Below are 20564 nucleotides of genomic sequence, written 5' to 3'. Positions count from 1 at the left end.
ATGTGATGTCCACTCTTGCTTCATAGCAATCCCTGTTTTGCATGATGTTTTCAGGAGAGTGTTGGCTGGAAGTGCCAGCAAAAGCAATTCTCCTAGGCAAGGTACTGCTGAAAACCGGACCACTGCCCTAGCTTTAATTAAATTCTCGTTTCCTCTCCCTCCCCCCTTGTTTAAGTTCCCTCTGAAAAATTTCAAGAATGGGTACTCTGGATATCTGTTTTCTTGTTGTCCACCTGCCTGGCAGTGACTGAGGATGGCAGAGATGGGCACAGTGGTTTAGATCAACGTTGAGTTGCAATGGAAGCACTCCAGCAAAGTATCAGTCAGTTCCATGTTTTACTTTCCTAACAGAGTTGTAACCTCTGTCAGCAAGTGTGTATTGTCTCTATTATTTTTACATCATCTAGATGAGTTTACACTGTTTCATGATTATTTCTAAAGAAATGGGAGTAGAAATACAGCTTGCTTTGTTTTCAGATAATCTGACAGACTCCCAGTAAATTGTTCATTGCTTCCCTGCCAATATGTGTGTTAGGTTTTTCTCCCAGTTGTGACTGACCCTCAGAACTGGATTGGTTGAGTGGTTGGCACAGAGGACTCAGTGGAGAAGGGAACAGTCTGGGGTGTCCTCTTTTGACAGCAGCAGCACAGTCTAAAATAAATAGACCTTTACATACTTTTTAACTGGAGCAGCCTATTCTTCAGATGTTTTGAGGTTCATTCAGTCAGTACAAAGCAAAGAGAGTGGGAGAGGGAGTGGAATTTATCACACCCCCCCCACATGTTCACTTAATTAATGAATAGAAATGAGGTAAGAAAAAGACAATTGTGAATTCTTAAGTCTCTTAGCAGAAGGTGCCTGGAAGCACTTGGTTTTAAATCATCAGGTACAAAGATTCCTACTTGTTAAATTAACTGGTTTACTGTTTAAAACACATTGAAATGCCTTTTTTTTTTTTTTTTGCATGTTCTATATGTTTATTAGCTTCATAGAGTGTCCTCAAAATGTACACTTTAGGAAATTACCATGTTTTGTCTAAAAGCAAGCCTCTGCAGAAATTATGACATAGTTTGTCATAGTCTTTGTTGTTAAAGCATTTAAATAATGTATGTTAAAGCATTTAAGTGTGTGGAGATAGGGTAGTCGCTCACTTTTTTTTCTCTTAATATTGATGCTAAAGGTTTAGGAAAGTGTTTGAATTACAAATGTGGAACAGGATGTTAATCTATACTAATCTAATCATTATTTGAATAGGCCATTTAAATCCATCCACCCTGTGGGCTTGTGAGCAGCATAAAGTAAATTACAAGAAAATGCATTTTCACACCCTTTGCCTTAGGCTAGTTCTTCATCCTGGTGTCACATGAACATTTTGCAAAAGATAAATTTCACGGATAAATGCAGCTAAAGTTATTTTCTGTACTTGGCAGTAAAACTGAAAGAGAATTCTTCATTGTTAAAATACAAAGTTGTAGTAATTACCTGACTTTGATATTGTAAACTGCTGATAGTTAAATTGACCACATCTACCTATTATTTATGGCCTAAGTTAATTAGTTGGCTTGGAGGGCTCAGCAGTTTTGAGGATGCCAGTCAGCTAGTTGTTTCCTGCCTGTACTTGCTTATTAAGATGGCTTATCTCTTAATTTTTTTTTGTTAATATTTCTTGCTAGAGGTATTTCAAATGTCTCTATAGCATTCAAATCTAAGTGAATGAGTGTAATTTTATTTATAGCTGTTGTCAGCAAGTGCAGAAGAATATACATGTACCTTTAGAGCTCTCAAAAAAATCTCAGGTCTTGGGAAAGTACACTTTGAGACACAAGTGAGAGACTGTTGTAACTTAGAATGCTGCAGTTTGTTGTTTTCAACTGACACGCTCAAAACACTGTAATTTGGTGTTGTTTTGCACAGGTGTAAACAGCTTATGAATTAGTTTAGTTTAAAATTGGTAAGTGGAATACTTTGTATTGTAAAAGCATTGCAAGACTGGAACAACTGTGGGCTTATCTTTTGAGGGCCACACTACCCTCAATTCCATTTTTGATGTGGATTTTGCTTAAGAAATTGCTATGCCAAACCCAAAAAGTGTTACTGGACCCTCTCTGTATGTTCGTTTTGCTAAACAGGTAATTGCTCAGTTTTTTGTAGGAACCTTGCCTGGTTCCAGCTGGAAAGCTGTTCATTGCTCTTCCTTTATTCATTGGATGGTCTCAGACTTGGATTTGAGTTTGGAGGCAGAATTAATAGTTGCTGTATGAATGTAGTGCTTTCCACTGTGCTTTTTCTTTGGTTTGGTTTCTGAAGGAGTGGTATTACCCTTGTTTCGTGGTGCTTGAGCTGCAGCCTCGAGTGTCTACGGTTTGACACAGCTCCTCTGGGCCTCAGCTGGAGCTGTGAGTGCGGAGCACGATGCAGAGCAGGCTGTGCTCCTAGGGTAGATAAACCACTGTGGCAGTAGAGCAGCAGTGACACATGCTATCACTTACCTATTTCTTGCACATCCATCTTCTAGCATGGGTGCTTGGCACGTTCCAAGGTGAGATGGTGCAGGAAGGTCAGCTGGTAGAAATAACCCTGCTAGCCTGCTTGCTTTCCTACCAAATTGACCTTGTGGAGGTCAAGAAGGAGCTGGGGCTGGCACAAAGTGTGAGGATAGATTATTGTACAGTGAATAGTAGATGATCTTTAGGTGATCCTAGACTTCAAAAAAAGTAGGGAGAAATAAAGTTCTCTGTGGCAGCTTGGTGATGTGTGGGAGATCTGTGTCTCCGTGTCTCTATCGCAGCCTCTGCACCTGAGCTGTCTGCTTATCTGCCAGTGGTGGTGAGCTCAGGTTTCTGCTTGTGCTGGGCTGGGCATGTTCTCAACTGCTGTGTTTTCTAAGTGTTGATAGCAGAGGGATGATATGACTTGGCTTCTACACAAAGTTCTTAGTAACTGTTTGTTTCTCCTCTCCCATTCTTTTTCTTGTTGGCTCTGTTTTTCCACTTGTGTTTTGAGTTCTGATCCTCCTCTCTGCAATGTTTTCCTAGGTGACTTGCCTCTGTTCCTCATTCCTGTCATTCCTAGCTTAGCATCAGCTGTCTGACCCTGATTTCTGATGTTTCCAAGGTCAGTGCTGTCTCTGGCCAAAGAGACAAGTGTTTTTCTATCTGTTGCAACTGCTTACTGTAGACTCTCTGTGATGCTGGTCAGGTGTTTGAAACGCTGAGAACTATTCCAGGAAAAAAACTGTATTGATTTAGTTTTCAGCTAAGTCACTTTGTTACCACAGAGGGGGTGATGGGCTCAAAAACTAGTGGGAAAGGGAGAATGCAACTTTGTAGCTGAGCATGTAGTTGAAACAAGTGGGTAATGGAAAGGCTGCAGGTGTCTGTAACACAATCCTTTCCTCCCCTTGGCTTCAGCACTGTCTCGTGGATCCCAGCTAAAGTTAGCTGTGGAGAGGCTTCCTGTTGTGGTCAACAGCAAAAACCCCTCCAGAGGATAACCTGTGGTGGGTAGGATCAAGTCTTTAGAGATACAAAAGAAGACAGCATTGACCCAGACAGCTGAAAAATACTGTCCTAAATTTAGGCGAAACTTACGCCTGGCAGTGTTGTTCTTTGTCTGGCATGCTCTCCCTCCTCATTTCTGCATGTAGCCTTTGTTTTACGTGGTTTGAATTGGACAGTTGCTTTCTCTTGGAGGTAAAGCTTGTCAGACCTCCACTTGTGCCTTGTAAGAGACTTTAACTATTGTGGGGATGTGCTGCCATGCTCAGCCCTTCCGATAGGGTCTTAACTGTTTTACTTCACTACTGAAAGAATTCAATCCAGCTTCAGCACTATCTAATTGCTGCCTGTAATTGCTCTCAAGTTTAGTCTGTTCTTGATAGTAGTTAAGGCAGGTTTCATCAAGGAGTGTCCTCACTACCCACTGAATACTAGTAGTTTCACTAGATAAACGACCCAAGGGAAATAAATATATTTTCATGGCAGTGTCTGCCCTCAGGTAACTGTGGTGATGCTTGAAGTGAGATATACTGAGGTTTGTTTGAAATAATGCTGGTTTTAATATTACAGACGACTTTTTTCATCTTTGTGCATTTCTTTTTCTTCTGTAGAATAGGGAGGCTTTGTAGTCCCGAAGAGGAAGCCTTGGGTGCCCTTCTTGTGAGTTAATGAAGGATGCGAAATCACAGCATGAAACTCTCTCCTCCTTTGTTTTCCTGCCTTTTAAAAAGCCTCTCTGAGGGAATTTATGCAAGCAGATGCAGCCTCCTCACAGGCAGTGAGCTGTGGCTTGTTTGACATTCAGAGAACTTGCTCTCAGGCAACTTGGAGAGAGCACAGCTGCTCACTTGCTCTCATGGCTTGAAGAATTTTTCACCTTGGCCATTAGCTGTGGTGGCACGGTGGTACTGGGAAGGAGATACTCTTTATGTTGGGAGACTCAGTGGCTTCTAGTACTTGGAAATTAAATTGTTCAGTAAGCACTAGAATCATGGAGTTTAGGGTGGTGAATTGCCATGAAGCAGGACTTGAATTGCTTGGTACAATCCAGATATTGCATTGTGGCTTAACTCCATTTTAAAAGGTGGCATCAAGTTTGGGATTATGGTTTGAATGTCTGAAAGAAATTCCTTGTAAAAGGTAGTGTGGAAACCACTGCTGCAAGCACAGTCTTCATGGGTGGATTTATTGTTGGAGTACACTAAAACTAACTATGTTGCAGGGCACAAATATGAGGAGTATGTACTGTACCTGTACAGTGTATGTGTATGTGTTGTTTTAGCAGGTGTGTTGCATGGAGCAGCAGTCCCGTCAGTGCAAAATAAGGCAGGCTGTTTTAGAAGCCTGGCAAAACAAATTCTGTCTGGAAGATTGATAGTACAGAACAAGCATGTTCAATCAATTTTTAACAAATGAGAAGTGCTTTTTAATAGTTACTTTGTGTCAGATTTTTAAAAAGTGAGTGTTGATTTCCAGAGCTACTGTTACTAATTAGAGATTAAAAAGAGTGTTCTCTTGATACTGTTTGCTAGGAGTTGTGATCTGTTGGAAAACTTCAGTATTGTCCTAACTTGTGCTTTGTTTGATTTGCATTGTTTCTTGCAGTGTATTTGAAAGGGTTTCTCACCCACAGAAGATGATTTTTTTTGTGCTTGTTTTGTTTTTTTGGAACACAAGTCACTTTCTTAATGGTGTCATCCATAAAGATAAGTTGCTGGCCAGTACCATTTTGTGATAGCTTTGATGAAGGTTTGTAACGAATTCCACTTTGCTGGAACCATGTCTTTCCATTTCTTTATGCTTCTGGAGCATCCAATTGGAAAGATTTGCTGAACATTTTAGCCTGTTTCTAGAATGGCACATTGTACTCCATTATCCACACAGGATGTGATGCTTCCTTTTGCCATACACAGAGCATGTCTGAGTCTGCTCCTCTGAGGCTGGATCTTTGTGATCACAGTTACTGCATTTAACGAACAACCTTTTGCTTTTCTATTTCATTGCATTGGCATATTCTGTGTTAGTAATCAGAATGTTTTGCAGTCCACGTGTCTTGTAGAAGTTAGATGTCCAGTGCTGCATGACTCTGGAAATAACTGGATCTCAGCTAAGAGGATGACATCTTGAGACTGATGTTAGTCACATTAGTGATCTCAGCACGAATTTTACATGGGATTTTTGGGGAGTGTAATGGAAATAATAATCTGAAAAGGGTTTATATGTGCTCTTAATTTGGGTTTTTCTGAAACTTGTGCTAAATGCCAGTGTTACAGCTGTTAATGGCTTTACAGTGATGAATTGTGTTTCTGAGGATGCTATAGATCCATGAGGTTTGGTTGGTATCCTTTTATCTGAGAGTATTATGTAAATCATAGTTTCAGTTTTAAATGGTTCCCTGTAGGGGTTTCAGTTGTACTTGAAGCCTCATTGTTAACTCAGCAAACTTGACTTTGCATATTAGCAAATTGTGAGCCTCCCACAGAAGTCCCATTAGTATAAACTTCAACTCCACAGTATCAACTGTGAAGATGGGACAGTATAATAATCCATGACTTGTTCTTCTAGAGGCTGACTTTTTTGTGGTATTTAAATAGCAAAGATTAAGTGGGAAGAAACATTAACACATGAGAGTTATCACATGAGATTTTTATAATAAAATACTACTTCTGTGCCATAACTTTTGATATTTCTTTCTATTCTGGAACTGTTTCTTCTTGCTAATCTCCTTGCTGTCATTTACGGCTAGACATGATTGCTAGCTAATTGTGAAGTGGTGCAGAGTTATGTCGGTGTTTAGGGGGTGTATTTAGTGGAATTAGCATTACAGTGTTTGCCTCTCTTGGTGGTGAGCAAGGTTTGTTGCACATCTTTTGCTGTGGCTATGGACTGCTAGTCCATACTATTGGGTAATGCCAATAGTACACAGCCCTGCCACTGTCTGTGACTCACCCCATGATTCTGTGATCAGATCTCACACTGGAGTGGTGTGGGGGGCACACCTGTGGGAGGCATTGAGTCAGCACTGGCCATTGGAGTAACAGGGTGTGGTTAGACTGAGCTAGGTACAATGTTCTCTCAGTCTTCTCAGAGGTAACTGCTGTCAGAATATTTCTGTGTCTTCTAATATGACAATTTAATTGCTTAACTCAACTTTTAAATCCCGTAAAAATTGTGAAACAAATTTGATACATGGCGCTGAGAATTTGGGAAATAAATGCTAATTACTGTTACTGAAGCAGTGTTTTACAAAGGATTTTTGTCATAACTACACTAGCATAAAAAACTGTTTACCTAGCTTGGTTTTGGACTTCAAAAATGTAGAAATAGTCTTACTGCCTTCAATGACCTAAGGATAACTATGCAAGTTCATATCAAAGGCTAGCTTACCTTATTTTGTGAGATGCAGGTCTGTAGTAGTTGCTTGGAAGAAAAGGTAAAAAACCCAGACAAGCTGGTAAAAATAGAGCATGATACCTGCTGTTAAATCTTTCCAGCTTCTGACAGTCCATAGCTGAGGAGCTCCTTGTGGAGTCAGGGATGTAACCCTATATATTTAACAGCTCAATGGAACTCCTTCTGTGGTTTTTTAAAATAGCTTTCTAATGCTATTTTGAGCTCTCTTTACCTTCACAGCATCCTATGGCAGTAAATTCCGTGTCTAAATGATGCATTTTATAATAATTTCCTTTTGTTTGTTCAGCTGCTGCAGCTGGTGGCAGTGGGTGCCTTTGTTTTTGTGTCAGAGATGTTCTCCATGCTATATGTGAGTTCATATGGCATTAGGGTACTGCACTACATCCCATCTCTTTCCAAGATGAACACATTTAGTTCACTTTTTCCTCATGTGCATACCATTGCATTGATTTAGTTGGTTTAAACAGTTTGCATCTCTGTAGCCCTTCTTGTTTTGTAGTATCACAGTGGACCACAGCTGTATTTAGGCTACAGAAATAGTAAAAAAGTCTGTTTGTTGCCTCTAATTTTCCAGTATTGTTTTTCTTGGACTCTATGACTTGGCTGATTAATGACCTGAGATTGTTACCTCAGGGTCGTCTTTTACCTGTCAGTGTAAATAGCTAATTGAGAACTCATTTCTGTACTGGTATAATGATGGTGTTTGGGGTTTTTTTCTATTATTTTGCCTTAGGGTAGGTTTTGCATTTTTTGGCACTGGATTTTGCCCCTCACTTTAATATTTGTCTGTTGACAACATTGTATGGTGGCTGTTCTGTGAGTTCAAGTTTTGACTAATTCAAGTAATTTAATATCCCCATTAAAGTTCTCTCTCCATGCCTTGTGTGAAATTGCAGGTACATTGTGTTGAGTAATGTGGCTCCCACGTTGGATCTCTGTTGGTCACTTTTGGTACTCCCTTCATGGTGAAACCCAGTTGTTAATATACAACTGTTTGTTTCTTCTGTAGCACTTCTGAATCTTCTGAAGTCTCCTAGCTCAAATGACCTTTGTTTAAAATAAAACCAATTCTTGTTGTGTTGTCTTTTCAAAGGATATTCAGATGTGATGTATTATCTGAACTGCCCTATGTGTGGCTAATTGCTTTAAGATGCACAGAAGCATTTTGGAAAGGCTTCTTCCTTCTACCAAGGCAATGTTAATTCTTTTATATTTCCCTATTTATGCCAACCTCATAAATTCTTTTTCTTTTTTTTTTTTTTTTTCTGTTACATATTTTAATAATTTTCGAGGCTTAGGCATTTGCTTTACCAGTCTATAGATCTCTGGACCTCTTCCCTTCTTTCCTTTCTTGTTCTTTTAAGGCTTGGTTCATGTTTTCTGACTTCCATTCCTCTGCTGCTGAGGCTGTGCCAAGTATTATGTTGCTTGCTGTAGTTAAAATTTCAATTTAGTGTTTGAATTCTTTTACTGACAGGTGTCATGGAGTCCTGGCAAATCACAAAGATGCTGTGCTTGGTCACTCACTATTCTGTGAATTCTAGCATCAAGATTAATTAAATTTACAGCAGTGCCTGGGAGAAATGCTGTATTTAAAGGAAATGGAATAGTCTGCTATTTCAAGACTTAACAGAACTTGTTACAAGAAAATGAAGGAATTGAGTCCGTGTGCGGTGCAGATAAATTGAGTCTTCTGTCAACAGAAGAGATGAGTATGTGAGATCAATAGGATCTTGGTAACAGGCAGCATGGAGAAAGTGGAAAGGTTATTTTCTGTTTCTCTTTGCACAGGAGCTGAGGGTTACTCAGTAAAAACCAAGCAATTGGTTATGACCAGGCAAGGTCATAACAAATGAAAGGAAGTGATTCTTCACCCTGTAACTGAGTTGTGCAAATTATTTCTGTGGTTTTTGTAGAAGGTGAAATTGCATCTAAAGGTCTTAAATGGATTTTATAGATTTCTATAGTCACTTTGTAAATGATGCAGATAGTCCCTGAGACAAACGATTGGAAAAAACCTTGAGGAAGTACTACTATGTAATATTTGCTTTTCCCTATTCTTCCTTATTGGCAAATCTGAGATGCAGGTTTTGGGCCTGAATAGGCTGTCACTGATTTTTCTTAAGTGCTTGTCCTGGTTCCACAGATGGCATCCCTAGCTGCTGCTTGGAGGAGTGTGTGGCCCTCTGCTAGAAATTCTTGCTGTCGAGGAGCAGCACTTACATTAGCAAGAGGGCTCACACCAAAGCAATCTTTGCCAGTGCCTGAACTGTTGTAACTGGTAGGTAGCATACCTGAGTCTTGCACTGGATTCCAAGCTCCTGTGCCTGTGGGCAGACGCATTCCTGACCATAGAGGCATCAACCACCATGGGCCTGGACTCCTCAGCGTTGGGTGCTGCATTCGGGTGATAGGATGAGGATGTCTCTGTGTGGTTACCATATGGTTACAATGGTGGCTGAGGCTTGCTGTGCTCAGCAGATGGCTATAGGAAACCCAGGATGTGCTTTCTGGATCAGGATGCTGGACCAGGGCCCAGGCAGCACTGGTGAGGCAGTGTGTGTTGCCAGTGAGAGGCTGGAGAGGGAGTGGTTGTGTTTTGGAGAGGGCATTGAAGTTAAGGCATCTGCAGTGGGTGAGGTGATGAGGCTGGGAGAACCCTGGACTGTGGAGATGAGACTGTTAAGAAGGAATTAAGATAAACTGTTGGGCCTGGCTGCTCACAGTATCACCTCTAGCTGCCCTTGTCAGCTTGGGTACCCAAGCCCATCATACAGTGTATCACCTGATGAATCAGAACAGTCAAATGCTTGCAATAGCTAATTTCTTAAAGGAGGTTATCTTTATTTCTTTCTGACTGAATTCCTGGACATTGAATAAGCAGAATTGGTGTGGGTTGAATTTTTGTGGTTGCTTGTAACCTGCTAGAGGCCATCTTTTCTTAGTTTGGAATGTGGAAATTTTTGTAGATAGTCCCGTAAATTTTAAGTTTGAATTTCTTACAAAAACTTACTACTGAATGATGCCGGATGATTTGCTGTGGCTGGACTGTAGCTATGTGTTTGGGGTTGTTTGGTTTTTTTTTTTGTCCCCCTGGCAGATAGGATATTTCTGTCCCATGCATTGGCTCAGGTGCTGGTCTTGTCTGATACTGGGCTGGTTTAGCTCATGAAATTTGCAGCAAGCTTTCTATTTGCTGGATTAGTTTTCTGTGAGTTTACTTTAATGGCCCCCCTGAGTGAAAAATGTATAAGGTGGCATGAGAGAAGGTCTGGGAGATGTTACTCCTGAAATCTTGCACTGATCTGTGGGCTTGCAGATCCTGCGCAGGAATGGTTTTACCTAGACATGGAAAAGGGTGTGCTGGGGAGGAGCTGTAGCTCAGGGATTTATGTACAGCTTTGTGTTCTTCAATCCATTTTTAAAAGGGAAGTATTGAAATTAATTTACTGTAGTTGAAACATGACATGTTGGTTTTGGGGCTTGTTCATTTCTGCTAACTGCTTGAGAATTACTTGTTTTCCATTTTGTGATTCTAAATTGAATGAAAGTTTCCATAAGTTGTATGAAAATTGAGTAAGCCTTTATTCTTAATTTTTGGCACTTTTCGCAGTGTCTTAAGGAAGCAATTGAGATTTTTTTATTATGTCCCTCCTTACCAGAAGGGTGTAACATTTATTTTTTTTCATTTTTTTTTCTTTAATTCTTGTATTTCTTTGTTATCTTTATTCCCCTCTCCCACTTTTTTTTTTACACGTGTTTAATCACATTTAGTCAAATTCTGACTGTTATCAGAATATCAATTCCCCCTCAGTCTTTCATTTTTGGCTACTAGTACATACTTAATGCTACAAGGGTTTTCCCGTTTCTTTTGTTAATATGTTTATTTTAACAAGTATGTGTGCACACAGCAAAAGGAGAGTTCCAAGCTGATAAGCAGCGGGGGAAATAAGCACGCTTGAGGTCAGTGGGTCTGTGCTTCTGGCTCTGTCCGTAGTTCATTCTCCATTGATGCTGAATCCCTGCATCATCTGATCACTTGGCTGCACACATTTGTTCCAGATGAAATGTGAGCATGTGATGGCATTTAAATTGTGGTTGGAGCACGTGGTAGTGTAGTAAAACAGCCAGCAGACTATTTTAGGAGGGAGATGATAACCTCATGTAGTACAGAATCTTTTGCAATAAGATGCCTCCTTTCACCCACCTCCAGCCCTTGCTCTCTGGCATGCTCTGGGCATGCCTGTGTCTCTGGACACTGCTCTTCTGAAACAAGTCTGTCTCAGCAATCCTACTGTGTGCCTGTGGTACTTGGACTTGCAAATGGAGATTTGGATTGCAGGTAACAATCCCTATTTTGGAAGCAGGTTTTTGTAGGTTTTTTTTTCTCTCAAAAATTTTCATTATATAAATTAAGCTTTTTGCTTCATTGTGTAGGCCTCTCTTCATCTCTCCATACAGCATGGCTTTTGAAACTAAGCTGATACTTCAAAAATTAGTTGAGAAATGTTGGCAGAACATGTATCTAGACAGAAGGCATCTGAAATCAGTCGTGGCAAGCCATCCTTCCTGTGTTTTTAGGTAAGAGTATGGAGATGTTCACAGTTTAGCTGATGTGTATTTTTTTTTATTGTAGAAAATAAATCTACAATTCAAGTATGCCAGAAGCAGACTCCCTTTGTGACATTTGAAACCTAGTTGAAAATTTCCTGAATATATCCACTTCCTCTTTCCTAGGAACTGGTTTAATCTGAGCTTTAAAATATTTATTGTGTTCAGTTCAGCCATTGGGAAGGAGATGATTTAATTCTGAGTGCTTATGTTCATTAACTACTTCCAGACCCTGGCCAGGCCCTTTGGGCATCCTGTTTTGGTAGTCTTAATCACTGTCATTGTTGCTCTCGTGTGATTTTGATTTCCACTGTGCCTGACTGATCTATTTCAGGTCAGTTTTCCTTTTCAGTGCTTCCGATACTTTGAGTTAGCATGAAGCGCTGGTCAGGAGTTTGTGCCAGAGACCTTTTTTTAGATTGTTCTTTCATTAAGGCTTTTTCATAACTTGTTTCTTTTTAACTTATTACTGAGGGAAAAAAAAGAGAAGTCAGGAAGAAATTGCGAATGTATGAAAATGATGATGCCATAATGTATGTTTCTCCTCTAAAATGGGAACAGTTTACAGATACTGTTGCAGTAACTTTACTTGAAAATTTCATGTTCTTCTATGAGGATTATGGAGGAGAAGGTGGGATGCTGATCTGTGAGCTATTGTGCTACAGGGCATGATAGACATGCTCTAAACTGAAATTCAGGGAGGTTTGTTCTCCATGCTGCTCCATCATGTCAGTGTTGAACGGGGCTGTTGAAAGGATAAGTTCCCAACAGACCCTGAAGTAGCAGAAGGTGTGGAATCGAGGAGTAGTTTCCCAAAATCATAATGTAATACTATGATTTAAAAAGCAGTGCAGCCACTCAAGGGACCAGCTACTCCCCTTACTTGCTGTTGTTCATGTCTCAGAAGGATTGTAGTCTTGGGAAGGTGCCCAGTTGATAGTGTTAGACATCACATGGACTTGGAAGACCAAATGTGCCAGATCTTCCATTTTTTTGTAGTTACAAGTTATTGACAAACATACTCAAACAGATTACCAGCATCTGGCTTGTAGGCAGCCCTAAAAACTGACTTCACAGGTTTTCTCATGTGACATTGATCTTTAATGGACTATTCATGCAAGAAGGCAGTGGTTTCATGAAATAGATATGTCTGCTCTCAAAATCAGCATCACAGTCCTGGAGTAGTTGTTAGCTTTGTTCTTGTGACGGGTAGGGTTGTGAGGAGAGAAGTAAGACCTAGAAGCTGCTATCCTTCTCTACAGTCTGTTTCATTTGGGAAAATTCTTTACCTTGCTCATGTGGTTTTCTCCAAGAGAACAATTATTTAACCATGTTCTTGTTTACAAGATATACTGGCAGCGACTGCCTTGTGCAGTTACTAGTGAAAATTAAGTTTTACCTTTTTTATCACTGACTGCTTACTCTGCTTGATCTGCTGTATGTCTTCTTACTTGGACACAAGTAAGTATTCCCTTTGCATTTTGGCCTGCATTTCCACATCTGTGTTTCCTGATTTATTTTAGGAGACTAGCTTACATGGCTGTTTGTGTATACCAGGAAGAGATGGGTTTTGCTGGCTGAATAACCTGAATTTCTCAGGGTATGTTTCTGGCCAATTTTCCTGTTGAAGTGCCTCTCTTCATCGGCACTAGAAGGTGCTTATGCAATTGTGTTTCAGCCAAGCATGTAGGTGTAACCTGTTACATTGGCAAGAACTGAGACGTCTCAGCTTCAGTGTCCCAATCAAATTTTCTTTGGTAATTTAATTCCAAGAACTTGTATTTTTGCCTGTAGTTCCAGGAGTGTGAGCTTCCTTAAGCCATGTTACTCAATTGTGTGTTAATGCTGTGTCAGCTGAGATTATCACTTTGTGATATCATCTATAAACCAAAACCTACAGAGCAATTTGAAAGTGTTTTAGGATGAAGGTGTAATAAATGTAGTTTTTGTTTTGCTGTGCGGGTAGAAATTTGGAATAGGCTTGTTCTTACATTTTCTTACTTACAGAAGTGTAGGCAGTGCTAATCTTTCTATTTATGCTTTTTAAATTACATCTTGCTTTGCTACTACTAGCAAAGTAGTTGGTGTTTATGCTCAAAAATACTAAATTCTATGATGTCTTACAAAAGAATTCATTTGAGGATACTAACTTGCAGTGTTATATTCTAAAAACAGATTTGGAAAGCATAAGAAATTGTACAGTTCATCTCCAAAAGGAAACGTCATTTCTTTGTGTTTCTTTTTTTAAATGCTGTTTTTGCTTTTGTTGATGAAAAATAGGTTGCGTATGTAAGAAGTTTACTTTGAAGCACTTTCTTAGGTAAAATGTTTAGTATTTGAAATTAATGTTCTGTAGAATCATTAGTGCTTTGTGTCTGGGTTTGGGCAAAAATTCTTGGAGCTGGAAAGCTTTAGGATTCTAAACCAGGTTATTTTACCTTCGTCCTCTTTGGATTTGTGTTTTAATTGTGTATCTGGATGCATGCACACACAGACGTGTGCACATAGACATTACAAACTTCCATTTTTACAGCTGGTTTTGCTTGTTTTTGTAGACAACATGTTATGTCTTAAAAGTTCAGGAATTAAAACATTACTAGTTGTAGGAATTAAAGCTCTCTAGGTGATGTGTTGTTTTAGTACAGTTAGGTTTTTACTTTTGAGAACAGGCTTATATGAGCAGCAAAATTTATTCCAGACCATCTCTTAAGTTTTATTTATTCTTTACCACTGATGTTTCTCTTGTGAAATGTTATCAAATGGCACAGAAATAATGTACTGCAGGTCTGTTTTTCCAGTTATTTGCAAACCTTTCCTTTTATCTTGCTCTTAATATTTGAAAGGGAACTTTTTTTTTTTTTTTTAGCTTTCTTTTGTGCTGTACAATGCTACATTTGGGCAACAGTATGCTTCATAGAGATTTCCAGAACATTTGTAATCATCTCTTCTCCCCTCACCCCTTCCTTTCCTCTCAGTTGTCATAGTTCCCTGCTTTTCTTATCTCTCCTTTTACTGCTGCAGCTTTCAGATGATAATGCACAGCTCCAGCAGCAGCTGCTGCATAATAGCTGCAGCACCACTTAGAGCTGACCTAATGTGAGAATAAATGAACAAATCTGTGATTTGTTTGTGGGCTTACCTACAGGATCTTTTTTTTCAGCTTGGGTGTATTAGATGTCATCACTGGAAGGTGAACTGTGGATGGCCTCCATGACATCCTCTTTCCAGCTGCTCCAAGGATTGTGGCACAACAAAGAAAGGCGTTGGGATTCCTAGTGCTTTTTGCAATCACCTGTTTCTAGACATGAGTGGCTTTTTTTCCCTGCCACTTCTTTATTCTTGCTCCCGTGGCCAAGAGCAGGGCAGTGTGTGCAGTAGGAACAGGTGGAGCGCCACGGTGCCGTGTCACGCTGTGCTTTGTCAAGCCACCCTGCTCATTTCCTTTCATTTCCTCCGGCTGAGCGAGCCAATGTTCTCCTAAGCTTTTGCACGAGGGGCCTGAGGCTGCAAAACCGAGCTGGGAAGTGTCCTGCTGGTTTAGTGCACATAGCCCAGGCTTCCAGCTTATTTTGGGCTGGCTGGTGAGGTTAGCAGCAGCTGCCCTATCTGTGCTGCACAGATGCCTGCGCTGCTCCTCAGCTGCTGCAGCTGGTGATGCAGTGCTGTAAAGAAAGCTGTCACCTATTTGTGTCAGATGATTCAAGTGTTAATACTCACTGGGAATACTGTACCTGTGTACATTCAAGGCAGTAGTTTAGCATGGAAAAACGTTTCTATTTTACTCTTAACCACTATATGAACTTTTCTTGCTATGACTGTTAGATACAGCCTTACTGATGCTCTGCTGGTTTAAGGATAGAAACAAGTTAAGGTTGGTAGAAGACATGTTAAAAGAAAGTGTGTGTCAGAAGAAAGCTTGGCTGAACTACCCCCAGTTTTTTTTTCCTGTCTTCAGTTGCAGACTTTGCTTTATCAGGGGAAGTACCTTTATTTTAAAAATACTTCCTCCATAACTAGATTCTGATTTTAAGGTCTAAAAAGGGGAGATAAAATAGTATGAAGGTTACATGAGGCCTTAAAACTGACTGATTTGAAGAAAAGGATCTTGCTGCAGGCTTACTGCATGCTGTAGTCTGCTCTCACCAGATGTATTCTCAGCTTTATTTTCTCATTTCCTTTTTCTTTCATCAAGCTCTCTGGTAGTGTTTTTTCCTTTCAGTAGGTACTGGTTGTTGCAGGGACACGAGGGATAAGCGTTGTTATATTAGTTTTATTTCCTTATTGCTATTAGATGAGAAACACTGAACAGAAGTTTCCATCCACTGGGGGTTAGTGGTTTAGAAGACTTAAAATGGTCCTAATAATACATTCAGGTAATTTTGAATGTTATGGAGTTTAAGCAGGTCCATGCAGAATTTAATCATGTTTAGAATCAGAGGGTAAATGTGGTAGTTGAACAGCCAGTATGGATGAAATGAATCTCTAAGGCATTTTGTTTGATGTTGAAATGTCAGTGATGGAAAAGTGAAAATGGCTGTCATGAAGTGAGTTTAAAAACTGGCTTATTAGTAAACTTCATTATAATTCCAAATGGAGAATGACCATCCAGTGTATATCTTGCTGTAGGGGTTTTGCTGCCATTGCTACTTAACCACATTATGTAACATTTCATTAATGATCTGGAAGAGGTCATAGAATTGTTATCAATAAAGTATGTAGCCAGTTGAAATCTGAGGGCAGAAAATGCATATACAGTTGTGGGAAGCCAGCCTTGTGTGCTTGGAATTAGTGTGGTGTGTGGATAGGGAAGCTAGAATCTGTGGGTGGGCGTAGGCAATTGGCCTGCCTTGGCAGTCAGTGACCAAAAGTGCCAGAGTGCTCTGGAGTGCTATTGATAGTGTTGTTTATAGGTGACTGCTAGCCTGGTCTGGTCTGCTTTAGAACATGGTATCCACTGGGGTGGTGTTGTGGTGCAGCCACACTCTCACTCTGCCCTGGTGGGGTAGGGGAGAGATTCACAAGGGTACAGGTGAGAGAAAACTCCCCAGGGGAGATAAAGGCACTGTAATGGGTACAGCTGTGTGTGTCAGCAAAGCAGAACAAGGAGTGAATCCGTGACTTCCCATGAGCAGGCAGATGGATGCTCAGCTATCTCCAGGAAAGCCAGGCTGTATCACTCCTAGTGATGACTTGGGAAGACAAACACCATCACTCTGAGCATCACCCCATTCTCCTCCTCTCATCTTAACACTTAGGTAAGGCATATGTGCATGTGGGCAATTCTGTGGTATTTAATAGCAAAGGTATAGTTAAATAGTTTCTTCAAAAGACTTGGCTTAGCTGGGTCCTCATCTGGTCTGATTTATGATGGTTTTATTCTTGTGTTCCTACTAATGTTTAATCTGACTCTTGGTGAAAAGTAAGGATTGAATGGACAAGAGGGTGAATTGCATCACAGGTAGTTGCCTGGAAGTTGAGGACGTATTGGAAATGTTTTTTCCATAAAGCTTTGTTTAATATCTATATATACCTCTTGCATACTATTCAAAACACAAATATCAATATTTGCAAAGTAATACCTAGGTGCTTTTATTTTTAGGTATACAGAGCTGTAGGGATTTGCAGGTTTGAATTCATGTTGTGCTTCTGCTGTGATTAGAAAAGTGGGTTATGCCAGTATTATAGAAGTAATTTAGTATGCAGACCTTATTATTTGGTAATATATTGTGTTATAAAAATAGTTTGGCTTGATATTTGGATCTCAAAATCCAGCTTTGATTTTTGCAATTGAAGAATTGGGAGTGCTGTATAGTGGAAGGGTGTTGTTTGCCATCCAGCGTCACTGAATGAGAAGTTACTCTTTTTAACATCAAGATAAATTTTGAGAGTCAGTTCTACAGCTGATTGGTCCATAATTCCTAGAATAAAGATTACAGGCCACATGCAAGTCAGACTTACCTTGAAAACCTGGAGTAGATTGTTTTCTCTGGCTACTTGATTTTCTTACTCCGTCAAAATTTTCAGATATATTGTGAAATGAGCAAACCTCCGCTAAGATGGGAGAAGGGTGTAAGTTGTCAGCAGGGTTTTTTCTTGTTTGTTTGTTTTTGTTTTGGTGGGGTATGTTTTTGGTTCTTTTTTTTTTTTTTTTTTTTTTTGGGGGTTTTTTTTTTTTTTTTTTTTTTGTGTGTGGGTTCTGTATTTCTTTGTTTTTTGGTTGGTTTGTCTTTTTTTTTTTGAGATAAGGGTTTATAATCAAGAATTATCCTTAAAACTTTAGAACACTTACGTTATTTCCCTCACCTTTCACCTCTCTAGGTTAGTTATTTCTTAAACATTGGCTGTGTTAGGAGAAGACCCCTCTGGAGGGTGTCATGTCCCCCTCCCCCTTTATTGTAGGCTGCTGCTGAACATAGTGGCCATGAGCTGCTGAGGGTGGCTTCCTGTCAGAGTTGCTTCATGTAAAATCACAAGGAAGCAAGTGTTTCTTGCATCCTCTCATTGTGCTGTTTCCTGTGGAGCAGACTGGATGCATGTCCTGGATACAGGTTTTTTATGGCACTCTACGTGTTGGGATGGTCCAATCAAATTGTTCTTGGTATCCCCTATAGTCTGAGCATAGCAGGAAACGAGGCTTCCTCTCAACCTTTTGTTCTCAAGTTAGCCTGACTGTGGAGAGCTCTTGGCTCTATCAGAATCCAGAATGAAGGTGAGATTAAAACGGATTTAGGATTGGGTTGTTTTTAAGTTTTTGGAAGTTTAAGCTATAATTTGTAACCTTTTTAAAAAATGTTTCCTTTCTTAGTCATTCTCTTTCTCCCTTGTTGTCCCTTTCTGATCCAGTTCTGGTTTCTGCATGAGCACCTGTCTTGTGTATTTAATTCTTTTAGGATCAGGACTAGGCTTTTGTGATTCTGTTCACACTTCAAGTTACTTACACTTCAAGTTTAAAAACTACCACAATAAGTGTGTAGTAATAATGGAAATTTCACACTCTTAATACTTTCTTGTTTCATAGCAGCTTAATTTTTTTTCCCCAATTTGAGCAGTGCTTAAGCTGATCTCAAGCCTGGTTTTGGCTTTATAAATTATGCTGTTAATAAAATCTATCATGTCTGTTTGTTAAATCAATTATTTTTTCTCCTTCATGCCTTTTCTGTGTATGTAGTCTTTTAATATTCCTTGTGTTTGAGGAAAAGCCTTTCAAAATTCACATCTAGGCAATTCCCTGGTGCCTCTCCTTACAGCTTCAAATAACTAAGAGAAGTCTTTTTGAATTATCTGTAGTCCAGTGAAACTTGTTGAAGTAGTTATTTGACTTTATTTATGTGGGCAATAACTGCTTGGATACAACAACACAATTTTTTTTTTTTTTGTTTTTGTTTTTTGTTTTTTTACTGACTAACAAAGTCATTAAATGTTTCCTAAAACTGTTCTACCTTTCCTGTGATATTGCATCACCAGTCAGAACTGGTCTGACAGCCCTTTCTGTGGTTACTTTCATAGCTTTTGTTAACACTTTTGCTTCTCTTGGGTTAAACGAGCCTTTCTTTGTTCCTTTCTCGCTTCTCCCCTGGGATTATGAGTTTTTCCTCTCCTGTCTGTGAAGGCTGTTTTCTGGGTAAGGACTTTCTGATAGTGTCTGTGGGATGGGTCTATTGTCAGAAAAGTGAACTGGTTTTTGTTGACTTTTTAGATAAAAGCTGCTTCATTGCAGAAAACAAAATATCTTTCTGTTTCTTAAATCACTTGGAAGAACTGCAGCAGCTGTCTTTTATTGTCAGCTTTCTAGTCTTGTACAAAGGAGTACTGTGAGTTCTTTCAACCTATGCAGCATCTATTGCAAGAGCTATTTTTGTGAGACTTTGGATGAGTGTTTCCATTACCTCAGGCAAATATCGGTTTGTGGGGTTTTTTCCTTTTTTAAAAAAATGTCCTCTTTTCCCCAAAAAATCCAGCTGTTTAATGTCATCACCCAGTGCTTGAAAGTTGCTGGAGTGTTTTCTGCAAGATAATTCAAGTTTGGATCGCCTTACCACAGTTAAAAAAATAAAAATAAAGTGAAACTGTCCTTTCATCTGTCCTCTTCCTAAACCTCATCCTTGATCTAACCTGTCCAGCAATTAAAGTCTTTTTAAAATTCATCAATGTTCAGGAATGCTGCTTTCCTCTGTGTCTTGTAAAGAGATAGCATGTAGGTTGTAGTAATTCTTAAAGTATTTGTAGTTATTTTCAAAGTACATTATGAAAAATCAGGTATAATGCCTGTGCACTGCTACCAAAAAAGAAAAATATGCCAAGAATAATGGTACCCAGTAATTTTTTTTGGCCAAAATGTCTTAAGAAAACTTCTGATACTTATTTTATTTAACATTCTTGTAACTTAAATTATACTTGATATTTTTACTTTCTCAGTTCTTCAGTTTTTTTTAAATGCAGCTGTTGCTATATTATCTTTCCATTAAAAGTGTCATAGTTTGTTGGGGTTTATTTATGTGGGCAATAACTGCTTGGATACAACAACACAATATACTGTTGTGTGGTTCTGACTGCTTGATGCTGTGTGTGTTGTGTGGCATTGCTTTTCTGAGCTGTAAATGCTACTCAAGCTTGAGGGATGTTGGCACCTGTACAGCCCAGCTAGAACTGCTGCTTTCTGGGACCAGAGGTGATCCTCAGTCTGAGGGGGGAGAAATGAGCATGTGAATGTGTGCAGGTACCTCAAATCCCCCCCCAGTTTTGCTGGTTCATAACAACAACTAAAAGACTGATACTTTGATCATGCTTCTACAATTGTGGTTTGTGTGTATAAGCTTAAAGGCTTGTTTCTATGACTTAACAAGTTGTTTTTTGGTTCTTTTTCAGACTTTTGATGCAAATGACCTGTATCAGGGACAGAATTTCAGCAAAGTTCTTAGCTCTCTTGTGGCTTTAAATAAGGTGACTGCAGGTAAGTAGAGTGCTCTGTCTTGTGCTGGCTTACTGCTGCTTTCACCTTGCATCAGTGTATATTTATACCTGCGTTGCACCCATGATGAGGT

At 39.5% G+C, this 20564-nt stretch overlaps 1 protein-coding gene across 6 annotated transcripts in view; it reads left to right on the top strand.

Moving 5' to 3' along the window:
• Positions 1-20564, top strand: part of ARHGEF7 (Rho guanine nucleotide exchange factor 7) — a 115446-nt gene that overhangs the window by 25287 nt on the left and 69595 nt on the right. For 4 of the 6 annotated variants that reach the window (XM_041472309.1, XM_041472315.1, XM_041472313.1 and 1 more), the window contains exon 3: positions 20389-20473. In XM_041472309.1, the coding sequence (XP_041328243.1) occupies positions 20389-20473 (85 nt within the window). Of the gene's footprint in view, positions 1-3096; positions 3116-11203; positions 11255-11349; positions 11494-20388; positions 20474-20564 lie in introns of those variants that run through there. The other 2 variants (XM_041472312.1, XM_041472314.1) reach the window with 2 other exon arrangements.

This window comes from Pyrgilauda ruficollis, unplaced genomic scaffold, assembly GCF_017590135.1.
Source record: "Pyrgilauda ruficollis isolate IOZ18807 unplaced genomic scaffold, ASM1759013v1 scaffold29, whole genome shotgun sequence".
NCBI classification, from domain to species: domain Eukaryota; kingdom Metazoa; phylum Chordata; class Aves; order Passeriformes; family Passeridae; genus Pyrgilauda; species Pyrgilauda ruficollis.
This window is presented reverse-complemented; position numbering and strand designations above follow the sequence as displayed.